This window comes from Echeneis naucrates, chromosome 4 (genome assembly GCF_900963305.1).
Source record: "Echeneis naucrates chromosome 4, fEcheNa1.1, whole genome shotgun sequence".
In the NCBI taxonomy this organism is placed as follows: Eukaryota; Metazoa; Chordata; class Actinopteri; order Carangiformes; family Echeneidae; genus Echeneis; species Echeneis naucrates.
The window spans coordinates 15,727,399-15,752,272 of NC_042514.1; the positions used below are offsets into that span (position 1 = coordinate 15,727,399).

The 24,874-nt window shown below is 39.6% G+C and overlaps 1 protein-coding gene across 3 annotated transcripts in view; it reads right to left on the bottom strand.

The window, feature by feature from the left end:
* The window catches only part of bcar3 (BCAR3 adaptor protein, NSP family member), a 56,254-nt gene extending 32,102 nt beyond the window's left edge, over nucleotides 1-24,152 (bottom strand). The window contains exons 1-3 of one of the 3 annotated variants that reach the window (XM_029500570.1): nucleotides 23,999-24,152; nucleotides 17,800-17,961; nucleotides 14,453-14,567 (exon numbers count right to left, since the gene is read on the bottom strand). In XM_029500570.1, the coding sequence (XP_029356430.1) occupies nucleotides 14,453-14,567; nucleotides 17,800-17,913 (229 nt within the window). In that variant the 5' untranslated portion in view covers nucleotides 17,914-17,961; nucleotides 23,999-24,152. The other 2 variants (XM_029500571.1, XM_029500572.1) reach the window with 2 other exon arrangements.
* Nucleotides 24,153-24,874: the final 722 nt, after the last annotated feature.

Here is a 24,874-nt window from a genome sequence, read left to right on the forward strand (position 1 = left end):
TAGAGTTATGTAACCAATGGTAACATGAGGCGGACGAGTCAGGTAAAATACAATGACACCCAATCTGATGTATAGTGTTCAATGACATGAAATATTATGATACATGATAGACACATAACAGTCAACAGGTGCTCTCACCGCCATCAATACACTCACATGAAACACCCAAAGTGTGTACATTACAAAACCATACACACTGGGATAATAAAACTTGTGATTACATAATGTTATCACTGTAGTTGGAGCGAGGTAATTTGACTGACTGAATTTTTGATTTTCCTTTTTGAATTGCACATATGCAAACACACACATACTCTATCTGTTGCGTTGCCCTTCTATCATAACAACTGTTGAAATGAAGAGGGGAATAAAAATGTGTGTGTTAATGAGTGAGGTGGGCATATAATGATCAGTCAGAAAGATCTGCTCAAGCTCCAAATGTTACATTAGCCTAACCACCTAAACATGCCTGGCAGATGGAGAATCCATCTTTCCAGGCTCCAAGCGGTCCAAGCTCTTCCCGTGTGCCTGAACCACAGTGATTCGAGTCAATCAGTCTCTGAGGAGGGCAGAACTACAAACAGCTACAGGTGGCTCTCACCTTCATTAATGAGAAAAAGAGTTAGACTTATATAGAGATGGACTTATCAGAGCTGAAAAGTATTCTTCCATTGGAAGAAGAGCATCCCTTAACATTTTTGGCAAGAGATACTGGCTCTGCTGATGATGACAAAACTGAGGAGGATGAAGGAAGCTACTGGTTGACGTGAGCCTGTCCTACACTGTGTCAGATGGAAGATGTGATTCACTGAATCACCCCAAGTATTTTCAGGTGATGCCACTTTTCCAAACTGTTGCTAACAGGCAGTCCAGTAGTTTTTATATAGCTTGTTAACTTCCACTTAAAAAGAAGGAACACTTCACTCTGGAGCATTTTGTTGCTCATGAGTAGATCTTGTCTTGTGACAGACAGACAGGCGGATATAAATACACAGAGATGAGCAGAACAGATATGCTGGCAGTGATGGAAACACTGGACAGTTTCTTGATGAATCCCCATGGGGCCTTATAATGACTGGACAGCACGCATGCAACCATCCCACCCTCAAGCACTGACCACGCAGCAGTTGGTCATACTGCAGACACAAAAATACCACAATCTTACAGGCACGCAGGGCTACTGGTTGTGAGTGGATTCCACAGACACTCCTTATTTCTAATCTTCAAACCCAAGAATCTGACCTGCACACATCTGGTGGTGTTTTCGTCTCTATTTGGACAACTTGATGATCGGAAAAGTACACCAACATTGTCCTGCTTGCATGCTGCATTCCATTAGTGAGCCAATCAACATGTCTGAGAATCAGGAGGGACTTTGGGAAAGTGTGTGGAATCAGAAATTTAACTTAAACTTCACAGTTTTTGTTGCCCAGTAAATTCTGCCAGTGATCAAGTTTATTGTGTGCAGTGTTATATGCGTAGACACAGGAACAGAAGCACTCATATGTTGGGAACAGCTTCAGGTTTGTTAGAAGCCCATTTTGTGGAGCTAGATTTGTAGTTTTCCACTGGCTGCATTACGTGTGCTTCAGTAAACATGTCATGGAGAAAGCTAATTCAAAGGGCTGAAATCTATGCACTCATCTAACGACTGCGAAGTAGGCAAATGTTGGAGTTCCCATTTAACATTATGAGTAAAGAGGTACACACAAATTATGGTAGAAGTGTACAAAAGCATATCACAATGTGTGTTGTGTGGCAGGGTAGGGCTAAGGTTTTACAGCATATTAGCAAATATGTGAACTAAATTTTATGAGATTGTTTTACCCAAGTATGTTATTTATTCAGAGTCACAGCGCTGGTCTTACTGAATGTCAATATTAAACCATAAAAAAATTGCAGGGTTGTGTTAATTCTCTAACAAATGATCTGAATAGCTGCATACATTCGTCATTTCTACTTTGTTTCATCTGGTGAAAACAAAGGTCGTTGCCAGTTTAAATTGTAGGCCTCCTACCTCAGTGTTATGTACACTGCTCTTATTTGGTTGAGGAATCAAGGAGAAATAAAAAGTCTGATAAAAAGATTTATAAGCCATGGAGCTTAGGAATCACAAAAGACTTGGAACAGAATCTTAAAAGGAGACTAAACCCAGCAGGGGCCAATGAGTCACCAGCTGGTGATGATGAATATCAATAAAGATGCAAATACACGTTAAGAGAAGGGAACAGCTGGCCAGCTGAATACTTCAGTGTGACGAGTAAAGTTTATACACACACTGTAAAAGTCCTGCTAAGGCATGCTGGGTAAGAGTGGGGATTCCTCCAAGGGGCAGAGTGGCTACAGGAGGAGGGCCTATTATAAGACCCTCGGGGATGGTCAGTTGTGTATTTGCATGTGTGTATTTGTGTGTGTGTGGCCCTGACCATCTGCCAGACGCACACTCCATCCTGCAGAGAAAGGACAAGCCTCCACTGAGGGAATACACAGACACACAGCACCTTAAACATGAATACTTTGTGGGGAAACCTTACAAATAATTTATCTACGTTAAAAGCCAAAGGAAGTTATTTCTGCTTGTAGTGAAAGTGTGAAGAATGTCAGTCCCTTCTACCTTCTTTTAACCTTTCCATACACCCCGCACTTCTTCCATGCTATTTATATGACTTTGCTGCTCCATCCCTACTCATCCATCTTTCCTTTTCAATCTTGTGCAACCCCCCGACTTCGTCCCCTCCCTCCTTCTGTCTGTCCATCATGATGGCAGCTTTTCTTTCACCTCGTCATGTTGTCACCTTCTTTCTTTCAGTTTTTTCCCTTGTCTTTCTCTCCCTGCCTCCCTACAGCTGTTCAGTGCCTGGTCACTTCACCCTGCATCTCACACACACTAATATTTAATATTAATATAAAGTCCATCATTGTCTACATATTACTGTCACTATTAACACACCATTTATTCATTTATTTCTTAAATATTGCTAAGGGGCAATTCATTGGTCTGGAATCAACTGTCATTAGAAAAAACTGAGTATTTCTCAAAATGTACACTGTGGAAATGCAATTTAACATGGCGGTACAAAAACCAGTGGTTTCTCTCATTTTACAACTGCTGCAAGGACCAATCAGCAACCAAACAACCAACGGTATTCTTGCTGACCACGGTATAAAAGACAAAATATTCTGAACTGACGTTTGGTTTGTCACCAACATGAGTGAAGGCCTTGCACTGGGAACACCAACACACACACACACACACACACACACACACAAACCACACACAAGGCCTTGGGTGGGAAGCAAGTGCAGATTAACAGGAAGAGGAAATGGCAGTGTAAACATTTAGACGGCAGGCAGCTCATTATAAAGGATTACTAGCAATAAAACAAATATAGAGCACTTCCCTTCCTCTTTCTCACTGAGTGTCTCTTGAGCACTGGCTCAATTTCTGTCTCACACAGGTGAAGGAAACATTTCTATTAATTCAAATTGTGTTCACTTAGATTTCATTTAAAGTTGCAGGCTCTTTTACTTTCTCTTTGGATAACCTACACATCAGTTGGGATTCTCAAAGACGAATTCATTACAGAGGTTGTTGGGGAGGACCACGAGTCTTTGGGAGGGCTGAACTGGTCCATTTAATTCACCTTCGCTGAGGCCTAGTGTGCTTCTGAGAACGGAGAGAAACTTTGATTATTAAAATAATGTGAAGAGCAACTACAACATGTTGCACTACTCCTCCATCTCACGCTCACACACAAAGACACACAATAGGGAGGATGAATACAAACATCAACATGCTTGGGAATGAGGGGTTTCCTCTAGTTGGCTTAAAATGTCTTCCTGCTAGAGCATGAACACACACACACACACACACACACACACACACACACACACACACACACACACACACACACACACACACACACCCTAGTGCATTAGCAAAACCACCCCTGGCCAGAAGTGAACAATGGGAACAACTGTCACATGACCGCTGTTTAGAGCCAGTCTTTGTTAGAGCGAGAGAGAGAGAGGTGTCCTACTGCGCTCTTCAGTGCGTGGGGCCACCAGTGTCTATGTCTGTGGAGTATGTGCGTAACATATTAATGAGACCTTTATAAAATCCCAGCGCAGTAGCTTCTGAGTCTGTGTGCCTCTCGGTAACAGACCCTACCCTCTGTGTATGTACCTGCTCATTTTCCATGTCTACAACAAAATACAGACATGACTGTGTCAGGGGGAATGTGTTGTCTGTCTACAGTCACTGATCCAACACTGTGAACCAGTCAGTCAGACACACACTAAAAAGACCATCTGAGTTTGTCAGTGGTCCAGGACATACACACAGTATGGAAGTACTATTTAAGTATACAAGTACTCCATTATTACGCTACAGTACTACTACATTATGAGTACAACTCCAGCTTTCAAAGTGATGATTAGGCACAAGCATAAACCATTGGCAGTTTGTGAATCGCAAAACATAGAGATATATTTAAAATAATTTGAGTCTCTGCTGTTGCACTTGCTGTGTCATGTCATGTCATTACTGTGTTTAGACTAAAATCTAAACATGCAACCTGGAAACATTGTTGAAGATGCAATGTCTAATGTGATGGCAGACTTTAGTGACGTGTCCAAGTCAATACTTTAACACTTAGTTACGTTTATGTTGCGTATGACACATGACGTCCAATCAAGCTTAAGCATGTCATTCTTGATGTCTTAAAATACAACAAACATTTGAACATCTGCTAACTTGCTGAGCGTTAGATGGGAAGTGTGTTATACATGTATGCAAGTTTTATTTTTCAGTCTTGTCATGCTAAACTAAGTTAACCACTTGCAGTCTGCTTTCATATCTACCATTCAGACACAAGAATGGCACTTCTCAGTCAACTTTCTGTATGACAGCTAAAATATAAAATATGGATTTTCCCAAAATTAAGTAACAAAGGTACGTCTGCTCCTTTCACTTTCAGAATCACTATTGATGTCGTCTCTGGTTTAAATGGTGGCACAGATGTCCAACTATTTCATTCAAGCTGCAATGGCCAAGCTATTCACCATTTAATCATTACATGATTGAGTAGTTGGCTGAACAATCTTTTTTTTTATGTTGCATTCCTCCTTAAATCAATGCAGTGCTGGCTACCCTACATTATAAAGTTATCATGTTTAATAGATGTAAAATCTTTATACGCAAATGAATTAATGATTATTAGAAGTAAAGATAGGCAGAAGATGTTTTTCCAAAAAACTGCAAAATATCAAGTACCACAAACCGGTGACGATACTTGTACCTTGTAAACAAACATTTAAGGAGCATTAATGAACAGTCAGTCAGTCAGTCTGTTAGTCTGTCAGTCTGTCAGTCTTTTGTATAGACCAGCAGGTCACATAGTGCTGCGGGTGGCTGGAATACCTCCTCATCCCACTGCAGCAAGTAACACAACACCACACACACACACACACACACACACACACACACACACACACACACACACACACACACACACACACACACACACACACACACACACACACACACACACACACACACACACACACACACACACACACACACACACAGCCACACACAGCCCTCACACTCCTCTTGCATAGTTAAAGCTGATTTCTGTGAATCTGACACAGAGACATTTCAGGTTTAATTAAAGTTAAAACTCTGGCTCCGTTTAACTATAAAGTTAACAATAAAGTTCAAACATAACTCTGACTAATGCTTGCAAAAGAAACAACCTGCTGCTTAACTCTTGTGCTTTTTATCTGTGTCACACACAAAACATCAAGGCTATACGCACACACATTCACACTCACATGTGTGTCTCTGTCATCAGCTTGTGGGTGGCTTGCTGTTTAAAAGATGTGTTCCTGTAACTGAAGGTCAGAGTATCAATGCGTCAAAGTGCAGGCAGACAAGCCCTGCTTGACAGGAGATATGCACTGGTATGTTGTAATTTATGAAATTTGATAGTTCATGGTATATTACTGTAACATCATTCACGTTGAATGGCTTTAGAGTGGATTCAGATCATATATTTAGTGAGTAAATGTGTAAAAAAAAAAGAAGAAAAGAAAAGTTGATGAGCAGAAATACAGTCTTATCTGTCATATTTCATGTAATTATTTCCTGCTGGGGTTTCCACAGTTAGCACCACCAATCCCAAAAACCACAGTTACACCCAGTGCCTTGGGATGGCAACACAGTGTTCAGAAAGTCCCTGAGAAACTGTGGCTCACTTCAAGCTGTAAACAATTCCACCAAAAAGGATGGACAGAGGGCATGGGGGTGTAAATGAAACATAAAACTAAACTACAGCCACAAACAAAAAAAAAAAAAAAAAAAATTAAAAATAAATAAATCAAACTTTCCAAGAGACTGAACATGAGATAGAAAATGGACTCAGAGGACAATGAAGAGATAGCTGTCTCATCTCTGTCTGCACCGTTATCTAACCACATACAAAATACACACATTCCCACACACCTACTGTATATCAGTGCCCGCTCAAGTAAACAGATATTCAGTCCTACCTGTCAGAATGATGTCTTCTCTTTCTTTCCGGTTCCTCTTATGAATTTATCTTTTAGTTTTATATTCTTGTACTAAAATGTTTCCCTTTCATAGCTCATTTGAATTACTGACTGAACGGCTGACTGACAGACTGGCCGGCGAGAAGACTATAAAGTCATGCTCCTTCAGACAGGCAACAACAAGTAGCGGTGCACAAGCCCTGCCCTCCTCTTTCCCTCTCTGGGGAGTGATTTGTGAGCACCCAGCTCCTCCTTCTGCTCTACTGTGTTTGGGAGGAGTTTTCTTTCTTTCTTTTTTAGCTAAGTTGTCTCTTGACCCCCCCAGCACCGAAGAAAACTCCCCTCTGCCCTCCTCTCCTCCACCCCCTTGCCTCTGTGTTCCCTGCATAGCCTCATATTTCATGCTCCAAGTCTTTTTGTTTGGGACCTCTTACACCAACACCACCAACTGGTCTGGCACTATGAGAAGATTTAGATCTGACCTAACGTTGCTATTTGCAGACAGGGGATGAAAACAATGTAATCTTGGCATTGTTGTGACATGTTTGAGCAACTTGAGATGTATTAATGAAGTTTTGAGTACTTGACTCTGTATTGGCTGAAACATAAATCAGCTCAGTTTTAAGTACTTGGAGATTTCTCATATTGCTTAAAAATTCAATTTCATCTGGTGAAAGCAGATGAAACAAGTGGATGAGTTCTGTTCCTGTCATTACATCAGGTAATGAGGTCATGTTGAATGTGTGTGTATGTTTGTGCGCAAGTTTGTGTTCGTCCTGGCTGGCTCTGAGGACAACACTCTCTCCTGTCTTTGTCCTTCTGTTCCTCTGGATTGTCTAGAGTTGATAACACCCAGACATGTGCATGTGTGTGTAATTCTTTATATGTACACACACGTGTGTGTGCGTTTCCTTCCAGACAATACAAAAAAACTCATCCTGCTCCTGTGAAAGCTGAGATGATGAGATAGCCCTCATTGGATGGGCGGACACACACACACACACACACACACACACACACACACACACACACACACACACACACACACACACACACACAGAGTCTTTTGATCTTGAGCTATTCTCACCAAAATTGTTAAGATTAAGAAAGTCACTTAAATGTATGAGGGCCAAAATATCCCCATAGTGGCAGTGGCCAATTTACTTGTTCCTGTTTTTTAACAAACTTTTACCAACAACCACATAACAATTCAATGGAGAAGAAGTCATTTTTTTTTAAATATTTCCATTATACAGTAGGGCTCAGGACTTCAAAATTGGGCAGAATATAATATGAAATACATTTTACCAAAGAAATTATGTTCTGCTTTTTTTTAATGTTTTTTTAACCTTTGAATTGAATAATTTGTGGGAGGGGGAATCTCTCAGGAAAGCGACTGTTATATCTGTGAAACACAGCACTAAAAACCATTAAACAAATGATCAATGAAATACATGCAATATAGAAACCCTGAGGCAGAATGTAATGGGGATGCAGTCATGGAATATATGTTTGGACTCACTGCAGAAAGTCAAGTTCACATGTCGTTTCATGCTTCACTTTGTAAGTAAAGATATTCTGTTGGAGATGAGTTTCGGCCTTTTCCTGAGTAAATCTCAGTACTATTTCACACAGGCATGCACAAATTCTTTGTGCGTGTTAAGGTGGTACTTCCAAGAAGCTGTGTGGTGAGTCAGGACAGTTATCTGTAATCATCAACTGAATCACCTGGGCCCTTACAAAAAAACAGGGTCAGAAGGGAGGTGTATGTTGGGGCACGGTAAAACTAACATGTTTCCTTCTGATGAAAGATTTTTGGAAAAGAAAAAAAAATGTTTCACAATATCAAGCACAGAAGAACATTTTTTAAATGTTACATTTTTAAAATAAGTATGTATGGTTTTGTATGCTTCTATTTATTGAGTGAATTTTGAATTTGTTTGCCAAAAGATGTCAAAAATTTAAAAAAATAAAAATTGAAAACACATTCCACTAGATAGGGGGTGAAGGAAAATAACCACACACGGCACATTTCCAACAAATTTTCTATCGTTTGAATTTTCACTGGTGCTCTTCAAAGTTACAGTATCTTCTCTTCTGAAACAGTTTTAAAAGGGACCACACAGGACTCGTGCCCTCAACAATAGATTCAATAATACGAACAAGATGGAAATGCACATTTATCATCATTTTCTTTTGTTGGAAACATAACTCTTAGTGATAGTAAATGGAGTGTGCTGATAGACAAAAACTAAATGCTGAGAAGAGCAGCTTGATGCAAAGTACAGTGGCATTTCCTCCTCTAGAAATTTACCAGAATATTTTTAGGAGTTTTATAGTGCAAGAAGAATTAATGGTTCTTCACAGGAAGTGAGCAAGATCAAGACTTTATCTCTGCAGACCAAAACAGTTTAATTTACTGCATTTTTAAAATGTTTTTGCAGAATGTCATTCCATTACAGCTATTTCGTGCACTTTTTGTGAAGTCCAAGCCCTTTGGGACATTAGCACTCAGGCAGCAACACAAATTGGCACAACGCCTCACTGAGTCAGTCATTTCCGAACACCACCAATGACCTCTGCCTAAGGGCACCAACGTTTCCAAAACCATTAAAGAGATGGGTGTAGCTTTCTTACCTATGGAAGCTGCAACCTGTGCAAAAGTGGATTTGAGTATCACTCGTTTATTACACTTGTTATCAAGACCAGCTTAAAATTTGCTTTTATTTGGTTCCTTCCTTTTATTTGGTACCTCCTCAGTAAGATCTTAGATCTCTAAGGAGCACTTCCTTAATTTCATTCTCTCTTCTTTCTCTCCCCCTCATTCCATCCACTGTTCATCTCTGACTCCCTCTGCTCTGTTCTCTGTTCCTCCACTCGCTTAGATCCCTTAGAGATCTATTTACAGACTGATGTTTCCGATCAGTAAAGTATGATGTGTAAACAGCTGAATGTTTATGCCACTCCTCATTCCTCTGGCTAGAAAGTAAGGCCTTTCAATCAAACTCTAAATATGCTTTGTTTTTTTAAATGTAGATTGACATCTTCTGTGATCACCTATGATTCCTGTCTGCTTCTACATCTATATACATCGACATATATATATATACACAGTGCAATATGCGGTGGCCTAGAGCAACTAGTGTATCAAGAAGGCCTAAAGTGTCTGGGCTGGTTTGCCTTCAGTCATTTCAAGGACAGAGTTGCTCATTTGTTCAAATGCCCAAAACAGCAAGTCTGCTGGGGGTAGTGTCCCTAAACCTCAACAAACTTTACTGGGGCAGCTCAGAAAACTGCCAATAATGTATTCACCATGTACACTTCAGAAGGTGAGGTGACAAAAAATGCTAATGGCCATTCCGTATCAGATCATGCATCCTTAAAGAAAACTACTGATTTGAAGGTTTACCTTTTGGAACATAGCTGAATGTTGCCAAAGCCCTTGTTGGCAAAATCTTGCCCATCAGCAGCTATACTGGCAAAGGCCAGGGAGCTAATCCAGGTTTAGGCCAGGAACACACTGGATGATTTGCACAAATGGTGACTGCCAAACACATTGGTTATCATTTCGTTGCTTTAATTATATTTACATGAATGGTTAGAGAAGAAAAACTGCACGATATATGGTGTAAGAGTCTCAGATCTGAGTGTGAGTGGTTGTTTGTCTCTGTCTGTCTCTGCGTGTTGACCCTGCCATGGCGACCTGTCCTGACCTGACCTGTACCCCGCCCTCACCCAATCCAAACTGGGATTGGCTCCGGAAAAAAACCCGGAAAAATTTAAACGGTGGAAAAGTGAGTCAGTGCACACAGGTCCCCTTCAAACTGTACAGGTTATACTTATACTTACAGAAACTTACAGAAGAATAAAAAAAACAAACAAACAAACAAACAAACCAAAATAAACAGGCAACAAATAGCAAAGAATTCATGATGTACATCTACAACTTCCAAATCTACTGCAATGTACTTTTCCTTGCTGTGTTTATGTATTTTAATATGTTACCATCTTGAATCAGTCCAATTCCAGGAGTTGGATCTTCCTTGTTTTGACATACAAGATAACAGCAGAATGTTGACGGCATTCTTGGTGTTTCACAGAAACAGTAAGATGTTTATAGTATTAACTCTAGTCCATGAGAGCTTATCCCAGTTCAGCCTGTACTCTGGGGTGAATGTGACATAAATGATATATGTAAAGGTCATAGTGTTGTTAATCTCAGCACAACATTCACTGGATGGAGAACTCTATTGAATGATTTGACAAAATTATCAAAGTCACAATAACTGTGATCCAACTGCGCAGAGCTGCTGTAGCTCATTTTTAGCCGGTCACATTAAAAGGAGTAAGTTGACACAGTGCGCAATTGAAAAAACAATGTTGCAAAATACAAACAGCAAAATGGATTTTCTCAAATATAAACATCTTGCTCAACTTCACTGCAAACGTCAGTGAAGTTTTGTGTTGTGGTGATTAAACGATGGCATCACGAGCATCGTGGGTCATGAGCTGATAAATGTTGGAGATTTATATCTGGAAAGTAGTTTAACGTGTCTCAAGACAGGGAGTCCAGAGATACCTCGGGTGAGCTGACGGCTACGAATGGATGCAACTGTCAGAGAAACACCTCTTACCTTTAGCCCACAATCCAACAAACTCCCATCTGACCGGTTAAATATTCTGGCCCCATGGCAACATCACTTCCACAAACAAGCTGTCTGCATGAACACCTGTTCTCTCTCTTTCTTGCTCACACACAGAGACAACGTAAATTGGGAATCCACGTTTAGCACAGCATAGCAGTGTGTGTGTTCAGGTATTCACGTTATTAACTTCCTTAGCTCATGAGATTCAGGAAAGGACAAAACAACACGTATAGTTCAATGTGCGAGTAAGTGAATGATGAATGCTAAAATGGTGATCATGTATGCGAAGCAGTTTCTGAGTAAAGTGCAGTTAAAATTAGATGGAAAAAAAGTGGTACTTCTGTGAATCGATACAAAGACTCAGGCTGCAGCATAAATATTATGACGCTTTTTAAGATTTGCAGTACAGCTTTGGCAAACTGGCTCTCAATGAACAAAGAAACGCCTTTCCTTCCCAAACATGGATTTTGTACTTTTGTCATGTATAGTGTAATGATAACCTATTACTTATCCTAACTTTACATTCATTATTTATTTTACCTTTTCCCTTCCACATAATTTTACACTAACCCATTTTGTGCTCTACTTAATGTCTTTGCCTTATTTTTTAATTCCGCAACTGGAACAATTTGAATTTCTCCAATGTGGGACGAATAAAGGAATTTGAATTTGAATTTGAATAATGCACCAGGTGGTAATATTAAGAAAAATATTTGGAGTTAATTGCATGGGGTGTCTCTGGTGAAAAATGAACTGGCAGCACTGAGAGAGATCAGTGAAGGTGGAGCTGTGCTATCATCCATGACTTTTGTATACTTTTAACTCCTTGGTGTGCAGAAAAGCCCAGACGCAATATTTTTTTATTAAATAAAATCATCTACAGTACATGTGAGTGTTGGATACATCACTAACAAATTACACATACAAATACACAGCACATGATCGAATTTAAAGCTTGTGAATATGAAGCATGGATGAATGAACAGCTGTAAATAACAGTGCTGATAAGAATCATTTATGTATATTCTGAAGCAACATGGAACAAATGTTTATTTCATTAGTGCTCATGTGTGTCTTAGAGAAAAACGGCAACAAATAAGGAAAAATCTTATCTCTATCTAATCTACCTATCTATCTGTCTAAATAATCTAATCTCCACAAAATAGCCTCGGAACTATGCAATAGCTGTAACTACCCAGACTTCAGACAGAAATGCCCCAAATATGTGAAATATGAGCTCACTCATGTGGCTTTAACCGATGCCTCTGATTTCACCCTCTAATTGTTGTAATTGGAGCATCTCTACTTTTCTGTTGCATTTTAATTCCTGCCAACAAGAAAAGGAAAGTACCTGGCACACACTCACACACACACACACACACACACGGATTCTTATTCTAGACACGCAATCATATGCTCTGGCCAACAAAGAGTAATATGATAAAATTAATATGTGCCTGGATGCAGTGTGCGGGTATGCATGTTTTTATGCTGAAGGTGCTCTCACAGGAATGCTCTTATCTGTCTCAGATGTTGAGCTGGCATTTTTGGAGGATGCTGCATGTGTGTCTTTGCGTGCGTGCATGGGTGCGTGTGTGTGTGAAGGATACCATTAGCTGAACAAATCTGGCCTTTGTGGTAATGATAGGGGTGGCAGGCTGCCAAGCAGACAGATAATACCACAGTAGTTGGTGATTGAGTGATTTCAACTAGAGGCTGTTTCACCTGAGCAACGGTCCTAAACTTGCAGGTTGGAGCCCCACCAGCGGTCACACAGTGATCTCAGGAATGTGAAAATGTATGTTTTTATGAATGTCGCAGTTGTCCTGTCCTTGTTGGCAGCACTGTGATATTTCTGTACATGTTTATCCCAGATGCTTCATCAATCTTTTGGTCCAACACTCTGGTCCCAAAAAATTTCTTTCAACCTTGGCATCTAAAAAAAATTTATAAGAAATCTTGAGTCTCTTTAGTTTTAGATTATTCAGTCTTAGCCCTCAGACAGCACAGACTGTATGACAGGGTCAAACCAGATGTGTGTGACAGTAGTCACAGTAGTAGTACAGAGACAAGTTGAACCAGGACTCCAAGTCGCATTTCAAGAATTCAAAAGTAAACTATAAAGAGAAAATTATCAAAAAGAATGCATTCTGAACGTTTCTGAGCATAAATCACGATGGAGCTATAGACTCTTCCCTCTGGGTCGAGTCACTTCCTATCGTCATATTGGCCATTTAATTAAAACATTAAAATCTTATTGTTTCACTGAAATTGTACATTGGAAATGCTTTAAACATTAATTATGATCGCTCCTACATCACAAAACAATGAACATGCAGATGATTTATTAGGCATTCATTATGATTGATGATCATAATGAATTCATCAAGGTTTGAGAGTCTGCAGGTTTTTCTTTTAACTGGAAGGCCTTTCAATATTTTTTATCAGCCATTAAGTTTTCTACAGAAGAAATTACTAGCAATAAAAAAAGATTTTACCCTAAACTTACAATCTGTCAAATTGTGACACAATTTTTCTCACCACAGCCTGAAGTGCATTTACGTTTGAAAAAACATTAAATTATAGATGCACCAGAAAACTGCCCGGTTAGCAACGAGAAAGGAGGAGACTTTCTGTTTTTATCGTCACTTTGGTTCTGAAAACACCCCGTTTTATTTTTCTTCGTAGAATAATCCTGCTGTCTCTGTGTAAAATTGATTGAATAGGTGGTGGCTTCAGAGAATAAATTATTTCTTCACTTGGTATAAAGTGGATTCATGCACAGCTCAGTCACCAAGACAACAGTTAGATTTCACAGTATAATGCATGGGAAACTGAGAAAACAAAGCAGCCTGTCACACACACAAAGGCACACACAACAATGCATGCATATGTACATGCACAAGCTTGAAGATGTGATTAAACTCAACAGGAGCGCAGGCCTCAGCACAACGGCTTACCGACAGCTTGTGAAGTGTTTAGATTTACGTGTGTGATGTGCATGTGGGACACAGTATTGTCCTCGGACAGACAACCCCTAGCAGACCCCCCAGGCATAAGCATGTCTTTACATGACACTAATGCTATCTGTCTTAGTGTTTCTGTTTGCTCTCTGGCTACACAGGCAGAGAGACAGAGAGATGGAAACTTGGGGACTCCAACATGGAGCCAGAATCAACAAGCTGATGGACAGATAAGGAAAGACAATGTTTGGTCAACCCTGATTCTCTGTGTGTGTGCATGTGCTTAAGTACCTCTCCTCCTTTCTCGTTCCTGGAGGAGGCGTAGAGATGTGAGGAGGTGCATGCGGTGGAGGTGATTGTACACTCCAAGCTCCAAAAGGTCATACTCTGACAGGTGAAGTAGGTCCTGGGAAACAGAAAAATAAAAATCACAATCATTATTTAAACAATTATTATTCCCATTAACCAATTGTTTTCTCAATTCATTTTGTTGAACATAAAATGTAAACATGCCTGTTAAAGTGACATCTTCAAATCACCCATTTTGTGTGTCCTTTGAGGAGTGAAACATTTCTTAATGTCATTTAAGCAATTATTGACCCTATGACAGAGGTTAGAGGGTGAACTTTGACGCCAAGCTTAACCGTCTCAACCCTGACATTGACCAGTGTCAGATTTTCGTCTTACTCAGATGACACTTTAAAACAGAAACTGCCAGGGTAACTAGCTCAGCACAACAACTGACTGACAGCAACACTACGCCGAGCTAAATATGCGTGGAGAGTGGTCAAGGCAGTTCCAGTCTAGGATCATATGCTTCTCCATGGCTGAAATGACTGGACAGGGAGAGAGTAAGAGAGGTTCAAGTCAACTTTGCTTTGAACTTAAGGAATTCAAATCAACGCACTAAAAAAAAAAAAGTTGTATGACAGTCAGAGACCAGGACATCTCCAGCCAAGAGGACGTCCATCTATTTCCATACATAAGATGACAATTCTACTTTCATGCCCAACGTACACTGTGATTGGCCAGCTGCGCACAGGTGACAGAGAGCAATCCTATGATGCTCCAGGATGGCCATCTTATTTTAAAAAGGTTTACACATTGTTCCCTCCTCACACAGGCCAACTTGTCCCCCTCTCTCAGCTTGATCGGCAATGTTCAAGAGAAGAACCTGGTTCTGCCGAGTATGACTTAAAACTAACCCTGCACTTAATATGAAATTATAATACATTCTTCATCTTATTCTCTTCAGACACAAGTAAATAACATTCAGAAGAAGAAGAAGAAGATGTTGGTCTTAGTGGATATTAGGCAGCACATTCTGTCTAGACAACCTGCTGGCTCCAGCAGAGCAAAAGAAAAATGCCACTGGGGACCTCCTATCTTCCAAAAGTGTGCCATCTCATCCTCCTCTCCTCCCCTCACACTACTCCTGTCATTACAGCACTGTCTTAAACACACAGTCACAGACACCCTGCCTTATTGACCCACACTATGGCATTAACGCAAATGACGGGTGAAAAAGACTAGTGGAGGACAGGCACAAAGTCTTTGAAACAGAACTCAACTTTACACAGAAATGGAAGCACATAAAAACACACACATGTAAATGGCACACACTGTCATCACAAGGCACTCCCAGCTCAAACCAAGGCCTTGTTGTTTTGGTTTCAAAACAATACGACCATTCTACTGGTTCACAAACACATGCTCTATTTAGGCAGTCAGTAAATCAATGAGCGCACACAAACACACACACATAACAAATTCAAGCAGAAATAGTGCACGACAAAATTGCAGTCACTCTTAGTCACATACAGAAAGTTAGAAGTTATACACATCCACAACCACACACAAATACCTGCATAACAAAACAGTCAGCTGCACACAAACACAGGCAAAGTCATGCTGGTCTTTCAACAGTCATGGACAGTCACTCATGTAAAGGATTCCATTGTCCTTTTTGCCTAACTTACCCGTATAAATGCCAAAGCCAAACCTAAACCTTATTCTACACTGCAGCACAAAACCAAGTACTCACCCTCAGTCCGTTACACACGCGCACACACACACACACACACACACACACCACAGGTTAAGATTGAACTACATTAGTTCTGCTGCCATTAACATGACCAACACTTAGCCTGCAACGTTGTGTGTGTCTGTGTGTGTATTTGAATGTGAGGGAGAAACATGGTTGGTACATCACAGGCTCAATCTATCTCTAAATCTATCTAACCCTCCCTCTTTCATTCTCATCTCCCACTCATGTTCAACAGAAAGTTGACATGTTTTTTTTATCCGGATCATGCAGAGTTACACAATATGAACTCTCACACTAGTCCTGTGGGGAGTTGATATTGCAGTCGCAAATGTTGTTTTTGCCCACCTGAATGAACTAAAGGTACAGCTGCATCAACAATTCTGGGCCTCAGTATGTAGGTCTGATTTAGAATTTGAATCAGTGTTTCTCACATTAAACTGACCTTCTGACTCAACTTGTTGTTGTACAACTATTTCACTGATAATATTTAGAAATATAGAAATTTTTTCTTTTCATAGAATGTGCATGTAGCTGTTAGCAGTGTTGATGGTGTTGGCTGTGTTGGTTTTGCCACAGAGAGTGTTGTGTTTATGAGCAGCCTGAATGACTAAGAAGCACTGAGCCGCATATTGTTGTTATAATATCCAGAGGAAGGTTAGCAACGCTATTCTGAGCTCAATATGCATGGAGAGGGGTCAAAGGAACTTAAGTCTAGAATGAATGGGCATGGAGAAAGGAAGAGAGAGGTTCAAGTCAACCTTGCTTTGAACTGAAAGAATGGAACTCAGCACTATGAAAATTCTTTGGCTGTGTGTAAATTTTAGCCAATTACGTCATTTAACTGTGAAATTTTATAAGAATATTTCATCCAGCAAATTTAGTCATAAATCATTGTACAGTTATGTAACTGCAGCAGTTCTTTTTTTACCCCCTTTCCTGTATGCTTCCCCTATTATTCCCGTACCAATTACACCAATGCATTCTGGGTAAACATTAACAAGAGGCGATCGAGTAATTCATGTCTTATTTGCCAATCAATCTCATCGCCAAGCCAATGGCTGTGTAACATTCAGAATGAAGATGGAGTGGGTTAATGGTTGGAGCACACTCAACATCACTGGTCATTCAGTCTATAAAGTTTTCAAAGGATAGCTTTGTCAGGCTGCTGTGGGAAACACTTTTAATAATCACTAATATTACAGCTGGTTTTGTCAAAATCTACTTTCTTCCACTGGAATCCCTTTTTAAATAAATAAAGGGTCTATTCATTCATTACTAAAGGGTTCACTGTGGATAAAAACTTGGATCTCTCTGGGTTTGCTTCGGGTTTTATGATAGCACGAACAGCTCAGGAAACAAATTAAGCCAGTCAAATCCAGTTTTCAAAAAACATTGATGAGGCAAAGTGCTGATTAAAATACAATTATCATCATTACTTAAATACTGTTGTTCACTTTACTTATCCAGACGTTCTCAAGATGTTTTGGAATTTGTTCATGTAAACTTGAAGGTTGCATTAAGTATACTATTGCCTCAAAAATTATTTTAGAAACAAGATAATGAAACCATCTATGTGCGTTTGTATTACCTCTACACCGTCATATTCCTGCTCCAATGCTGTGCAGTACTGCGGCAGTCCCAGCTGGCTTAGCCATCGGGAGATAGACTGGTGCTTCATGGTGATACATGTACGCATATGCATGTGCTCTCTGCCACTCGCAAATACACACTTTCCTCCTCCAGATGAAAGCTGAAAGAGAAAAGTAATATTAGAATTTAGTCAACAAGACCAAAATACACACAATACCTCATCTCTTTTCAGTCCAGTGACATTTCACAGCTAACTGGAGAAGAGAGGGAATCTAACTGTTTACTATTAGCTGGCCTTTGGAAAGTACAAGACAACACACATGACAAATGTTGCAAACAATATTTGGGGGATCTGGGAGAAAGAACTGAGTTAGTAATCACACAGAAGCTGTGGGAGATGTTACAGAAAATGTCTGTTCAGTCAGTGCAAGACACAATTTGATACACTGCAAAGCCTGTATGGTTCTGCAACCCCCTGCAGAAAATATTCACAGAAACATTACATCATACTGTGAGTGAAATGATGTTGGAATATAGCAGCTGTTGTATTCATGTTATATGAGGAAGTTTTGAGGACACTTATTGTCCATATTTTTGCTGTCACCCATGTAACCCCACTGTAAGACCTAGAAAGGGTTGTAGAGCAAGGCCAGACTTGCTTCCAGACCAGGAAACTAAAAATGTATTTTCAATGAAGCAAAAATGAAAATGGACTATGTCCAATGCCTGGACATAATTCAGTATGCATTAATATCAGAGGAATGTAGCAACTCAATATGTGACGCGTCAGTGAAAACCAAATGTGTTGTGGGTTTTTACACTATACTGTATGTGTAGATGCAAGTCTGCACAGAAGATGCGCAAAAGAGGCCATTTATTTTCCAAACCGAGGCAGTTCTAAAGCCAAGCTTTGCTCTTCATCAGTCTAATAGGCAATTAGCAGCAATTCTACAGATATTCCAAAGCTATACACAGTCAGAGTACCATACCATTAAACAAGACGTTCCATCAATGGTAGAGCTGGATACTGGAAATAAGAGCTGATGTGACTCAAACAACTACACTTGGTTCGACCACCAATCATTTCACCAGGACATGCCAGCCCATCAGTGAGGCAACATGCGCACACGCACAAACACAAGGCAATAAAATAATGTCCATGACAATGCCATGCTACAAAATAATGTTGGGATACAGTATGTATCCAATAGGGGCAAAAAATTTGCTGGGTTCCCTTTTTTTAAAACAAAAAACCAATGTGTCTCATCATCATTATTATGAAAGAGAAGAAATGTCTAAATGTGTACTTTTTTGATCAAGATATTGAAATTGTGTTCCCACACATTTTCATAAAAATGAAAATTTTATGAAAATTAAAAGAAACTGCAAATGGATAAAATTGTCTGGTGAGTAAAACTGTTTTGGGCTGATCTGATATCTGTATGCAAAAGCTTTAAAGTAAGACTTGATGAAAACTGACATATAGTTGCTTTCAAATAAAGACATGAAGACTGGCTAATCAAGTGATTTAGAAAACCAGCATTATAGATCTTTGACACTCTTATGTAATGCTAAAAGTGTCATAATCTGCAGCTCTTGGGGATAGAAAAGACCTGATTTATATGGAAATATTGGTATTCCAGATCAACTGAAAGATGAAAACAATAATAGGTTTCTCTGCTCTGTTTCATTACCCGTTTGTTGTCATTGTCAGTGCCATCGTGTAGGGAGATTGTGTGGCAGGAATTCCATAACATTTTATCACCCGTGTGTGTCTTCATGAAGATGTTTGTGTGGTGGCATGTCCTTGGTAAACACCGGACAAAAAAAATCCATGTCAAGCAGAGAGGAGTCTGAGCATGTGCAGTAACCCACCCACCCCACCCAATTACATTAAGTGATGTCACAGAAATGTACATGATGTCACTAGCTGTTAGACCTCACAACAACACACACATCCTCTTTCAATCACATCAATCTGATCTATGAGTGTGTCATGTAGATTAGAGGAGTCATTCATACAGTATATGGACCCCTGTCAGTGTCTAACACCATTTCCTGCTTATCCTAATGGCGGAATGGAGGTCGTTCAGGAGAAGGATTGACCTCTATGGTCCATCAGCAATGAGCTTATGCAGTTCATCAGCACCAGGCATCAGTAAGGATACGTTTTGCCCTGTGACTCTCCTCTACCCTATTCTGGAAGCAAATGACATATGACGAAGTAGGAAAATAGAAATGGTTGAATTATGATATTAGAATTCAATAATTCATCCAATTTAATATGAATCTGTAACTTTGGAAAACCTTCCCTCAATATATACTGATTCTGAAAAGCAAAAAAAAAGGACTTGTGTAACATAAGTACTATAACAAAGCAAAGCCCCCCGTGAAGTTAATTCGTTTTGAAATGTGAACACAATATAATTAGTCTGACTGATTCTGAGAAAAACAAACAGAACCCCACAAACAGCTCCAAAGCAGTTTAGTCATCTCTCCTTGTCACTTGGGGCCACCCCTCTGACAGACTGCCCAGTTCACTTTGACTAATTTAAATGAAGAGTATCACAGAGGGAGATGGTTCGAAGTAACAGTGTCCTCCACACATACACACCTTAAAAATGTACTAGTCTTATCGCTTTAATGACTTTGGTTAAGTGAGAAACTTACACTGGAGGAGAATGCCAATGAAACTTGTGCTGGCCACACCCTGTCTGTCTGCATCTTCAGATATTTAGACCTCTGAGTGCATCTTTCAGCCAGATGATCCATGTAACAACTGAGCAGCACAGAGTTTTGAACAGCTGTTTGTCATTTGAAAGTGTGGAGGCTTTTCATTGATACTGCGAGCGGTTTATCTCATAAAATTTTTTAAAGGGCTCCAAACCTGAGTGATATCCAAATGTTTTTAAGGATCACAGAACCTTTTCCGACAAACAAATGCACATTTGAATTCAAACTGAAAAGTTGGTGGAAGAAAAGAAGTTTAATGGCGTCTTTCTAGGAAAATACAATAAAATTATGGTCATCATTACAAGATAGGGTCAAGTCATTAAGAATGTGAGCAGATGGGGGGGGGCATTGAGGAAAATTAGATCCAGTGCAAGTTCAATGTCAAGTAAACTGAACCCATACTCTCTCCCCCAGAGGTTTCTTCTTCCTGTCCGGTTCAAGCCAACCTTCCTTCCCTCTCCTCTCCCTGTTGATTTAACCTCAGCCTTTTCCCATGATCGCATTTCTCTCGTGTATTGTTGCAGCGATTTTATTAGAAAATATAAAGAGAGCTATCCCAGCATCCCACTTACTGACTTATCTAAACAGGCCTGGCTATTTATGGAACTGTACTCACCAAATACTGAAGCTAGATAACTATGGTAAACAACAAACTCCAAACTAAAGTCCAGACAGCTGAGACAGCCTTAGAGGACAACTTTGATTTCACTCAGTCACTCTCTAATGTCCTTATTGGCTGCCTTTTATAGTCCAAGGGCATCCATTCTGCAAATCACATTAGACTGACACAATCCAACCAATTGAATTACACTGCAAAAATAACAACAGCATCACCACCAAGGCAGTTCCAGTTCCTGTTACTAAGCCAGGCAGCGCAATGTTTGATTATTACAAATCAAGGATGGGATGCAGGAAAGATGAGACACCTTCAGTGCCAGGCAACAGTGCAACAGCAAAGTTGATTCTTACTAGCCCCATGTGGATAAAATAAATGGCATGCTGAAAAGACAAATGTGGAAACATGTCTACTTCTGTTGCTAGTTTAACTAGTTGGCAAAGTACACTACAAATCGTACCACGTTGCATCTGGGGCTATGGTATCATATGTGGCATGATTATCTGTCTTATTATGCCTTCAGGGAAATAATTAAGGAAGCAATTGCAATTATCTTTTTTCTACATTAGATGTGATCTGAATTATGTAACATTTATAAACAAACACAATGCCAGCTCTGGTTTCATTTTAAGCCAAAGCATCAACATGCTTATGATAGCTTACGTAAAAACAATTCCATTACATGCTAGCCAGTACATCAAATTGGTGCCAGTGTTCAGTGTCATCAAATTTGACAAAGAAATGGCATCAGGAACTCAATGGAAGAAAAAAAAAAGACAAAACAAAACATTGACCTAAACATCCCTAATCTTTCTTGACGGCATAAGGTCAAAGTAGCCAAAAAATGTAACCCCTTTGCAATTAAAAGAAAAGATGTGCACTTGGCACAGAACTTTCTGTTTCAAATAAAGACGCACCACTTCAAATTCAAGAGAAATTCAAGTGAAAGCTTAACCTCGTTGATCTCTGCACCACATCAAAAACCAAAACAGTATCACTATGCCATACACATATAAATTGTTATGTGTCGACTGCAAAAAACTATCCCAAGCACAAAAAAAAGAAAAAAACAAAGACAGGAAGAGAATTACAGATTATCAGATGCTCCATGACCTCTCCTGAACTATTCCAGAGGTGAGACACTAAACATTTGACGTAGAATATAATATTCTCCCTGTGCTTGTGTGCTTGCTTTGAGAACATGTCTGAAGCTGTCTGAAAATGTTTACTTGTAGTTTCCAGTAACTACTGTGCAACTTTTTCTCCCCAATCAAGACGCAGTTATCTTAAGGGTAGATAAAAACACAATTTTTTTTCCCCCTAATACCTCAAACGGTCACTTCATTCCCCTACTGTAGCTTCATAATACATCCTTTTTTCCAAATGTTCATATCTAACCTATTTTCTGTAATATTTTCTCATTTCTTTACTGTCACACTTTCCAGCTGCCTGCGTTTTGTGCACACATCAAAGTTTGAGTTAAGACTAAAAACCATTGCCAGAGGGGTTTGTGAAATTGACAGCTTCATGACATTCTCTCACTAACATACAGGTGCATATCAAGCGTGGCTGGGCTTGCAGATAAGTAGCCACACAGCCGCAAACATCTTATTTGTGTGAAATGCTAGATGACTTTCACTGGGTCTGTGCTGCAGGCACCACAGTTTTCATTAGGTCTGGATTTTAGCCTCCAGAAGGTAGTAATTTATGCAGAGTTCTTGCACTCTGGTCCAAAACTGATCCAAATGTTCTCTCGGAAGCCACTTCACTTCTTAAATAGGCATTTCATATACACAAGGCAGTATGCTCTCATATTACCTAAATCAGTGGACTGACTGAAATTTTAGGTCTGTTGACACCAACGAGATCTACTTCATTCTTTAAACTGTTTTAATAGATTTTATACACATTTGAGTAAAAACAACAAAACATTTTAAGCAACTTTGATTCAATGTGCATCTGCATTACAAGCACAGCATAAAATACTTGAGACTAGTCACCACTTGTGTGGAATAAAGTTTTATCTGTTTTAAAATTAATGGGAATAAAGTGGGGACAAAACTTTCATTGGGGTTAGGGTTGTAAAAGCACTGACACCTTATTGTATTTATATTGCAGTTTCTTTTCAGTTCTGTCTTCTTGAAAGGTTTTAATGAAAATCAAGCTTAGTTATATCCTCTACACCTGCTGTAAATAAAAAAAAAAAAAGAAAAAGTCAAATTGAAATGAAGGTTTATTAAAAATATCGATTATTTCATCAACCATTATATCAATTAATTCCTTTTTAAATTTGATTAGTATCATCATATCAGAATCTTAAAGACTGAAGATGTTAGAAAAAAAGGGTAGGTATAATTTGAATGACTCAGCTCTGAGGTAAGGGCATTCTTAAGAGGAGCTGCCAAACATAAGCATCTGTTTTTCTGGAGGAACTGTGGAAAAGGTCCAGCAGAACGCAGGGGTCCCCTACCAAAGAGGAATGCTTCTGTCGTATTTCTCCATTTAAGTTCCAAAGCAACAATAACAAAAATAATAGTGAAATAAAAATAAAATAAAACCAATTTCACGTAACACTTACATTTTGAGAACCTGCCATGAAAATAAGAAAGAAAAAGAAGGAGAAATCCAATTCGCTTCAGTTTCACTCTCCTCTGAAATGGCTTCAATTATTTTTCTCACAGATTTGAACACGTTTGGTGTCAGTGGTTGACTAAGTGCCAAATATTCATTCTGCCGTGTGATGGCAGCGAACACACCTGATTAAATGTCCTGTAGCATGGCCGCGTGTGGTTTCCGTTGAAATTCTCACAAATCAGAGTCCATCACTGAAGTAACTAACAAGTCCTACCTCGGGAGAGTTTCGGAGCGGCCGGTCGAGGCAGGCTGCTGCAGCCTTGCTGGGGATGTAACGCAGAGGTGGACGTGGGAGCTGCGCCCTCGTTCTGGCACGGTTCACCCCGCTGCTGCAAAGTTTCAGGCGGCGAGTGACACAACAACTTCAAATCCTGTCCACACCTCAGCTGATCCGGAGTCTGCAGGAAGCCCCAACCCTGAAGTACCTGTCAGCACCGGCCAGCAGAGGGGGGTGGGAGGGGAGATGCTGCCTTCACGTACTGGGACAAAACTTGGTCCTCACCAAGTTCGTGAATCTATACGGAATATAAAAAAAATAAACACCAAAGTTTTACACCTTTAAACCCATCAGAAGGCTCAATGTAGTTAATATACTGTCAGTACTTTCATTCAAGCATCAATTTAGAAAAAAAAAAAAAAAAGGAAAACAAAATGCCACTAATTGAGGCCACTTATTACTTCGTTTCATTGTTATATGTAACGTCTAGTTACATATAACTAGTTTTGGGCAATTTATCACATAAAACTGCCCCCAAAAATCGTTATCAGCGAGTCAAATGTGGTTTTGATTTAACTGAAAGTATCACGTTAGCTGTTAAACTTACAGTAAAGGCAGAAACTCTCTGCATCACCTTAAACTACCGGCTCCGTTACTTCTGCAGTTACCAATCTCCCTATCCGTGCCATTCTTCAAAACAAAAGGCCAAAGAAGCAAAGCACACGACACAAACGTTTTGTCCCTTATTTTAAATAAAATGTTTGAAAAGTAATATTTTTAGATTCTGATTTGTTCTTTAATGTGTTTAAAGAGCGTGTTTCAGACACACTACATTTCGTCTGGTGTCTTGTATCATTGACCTTGTCAACTCTT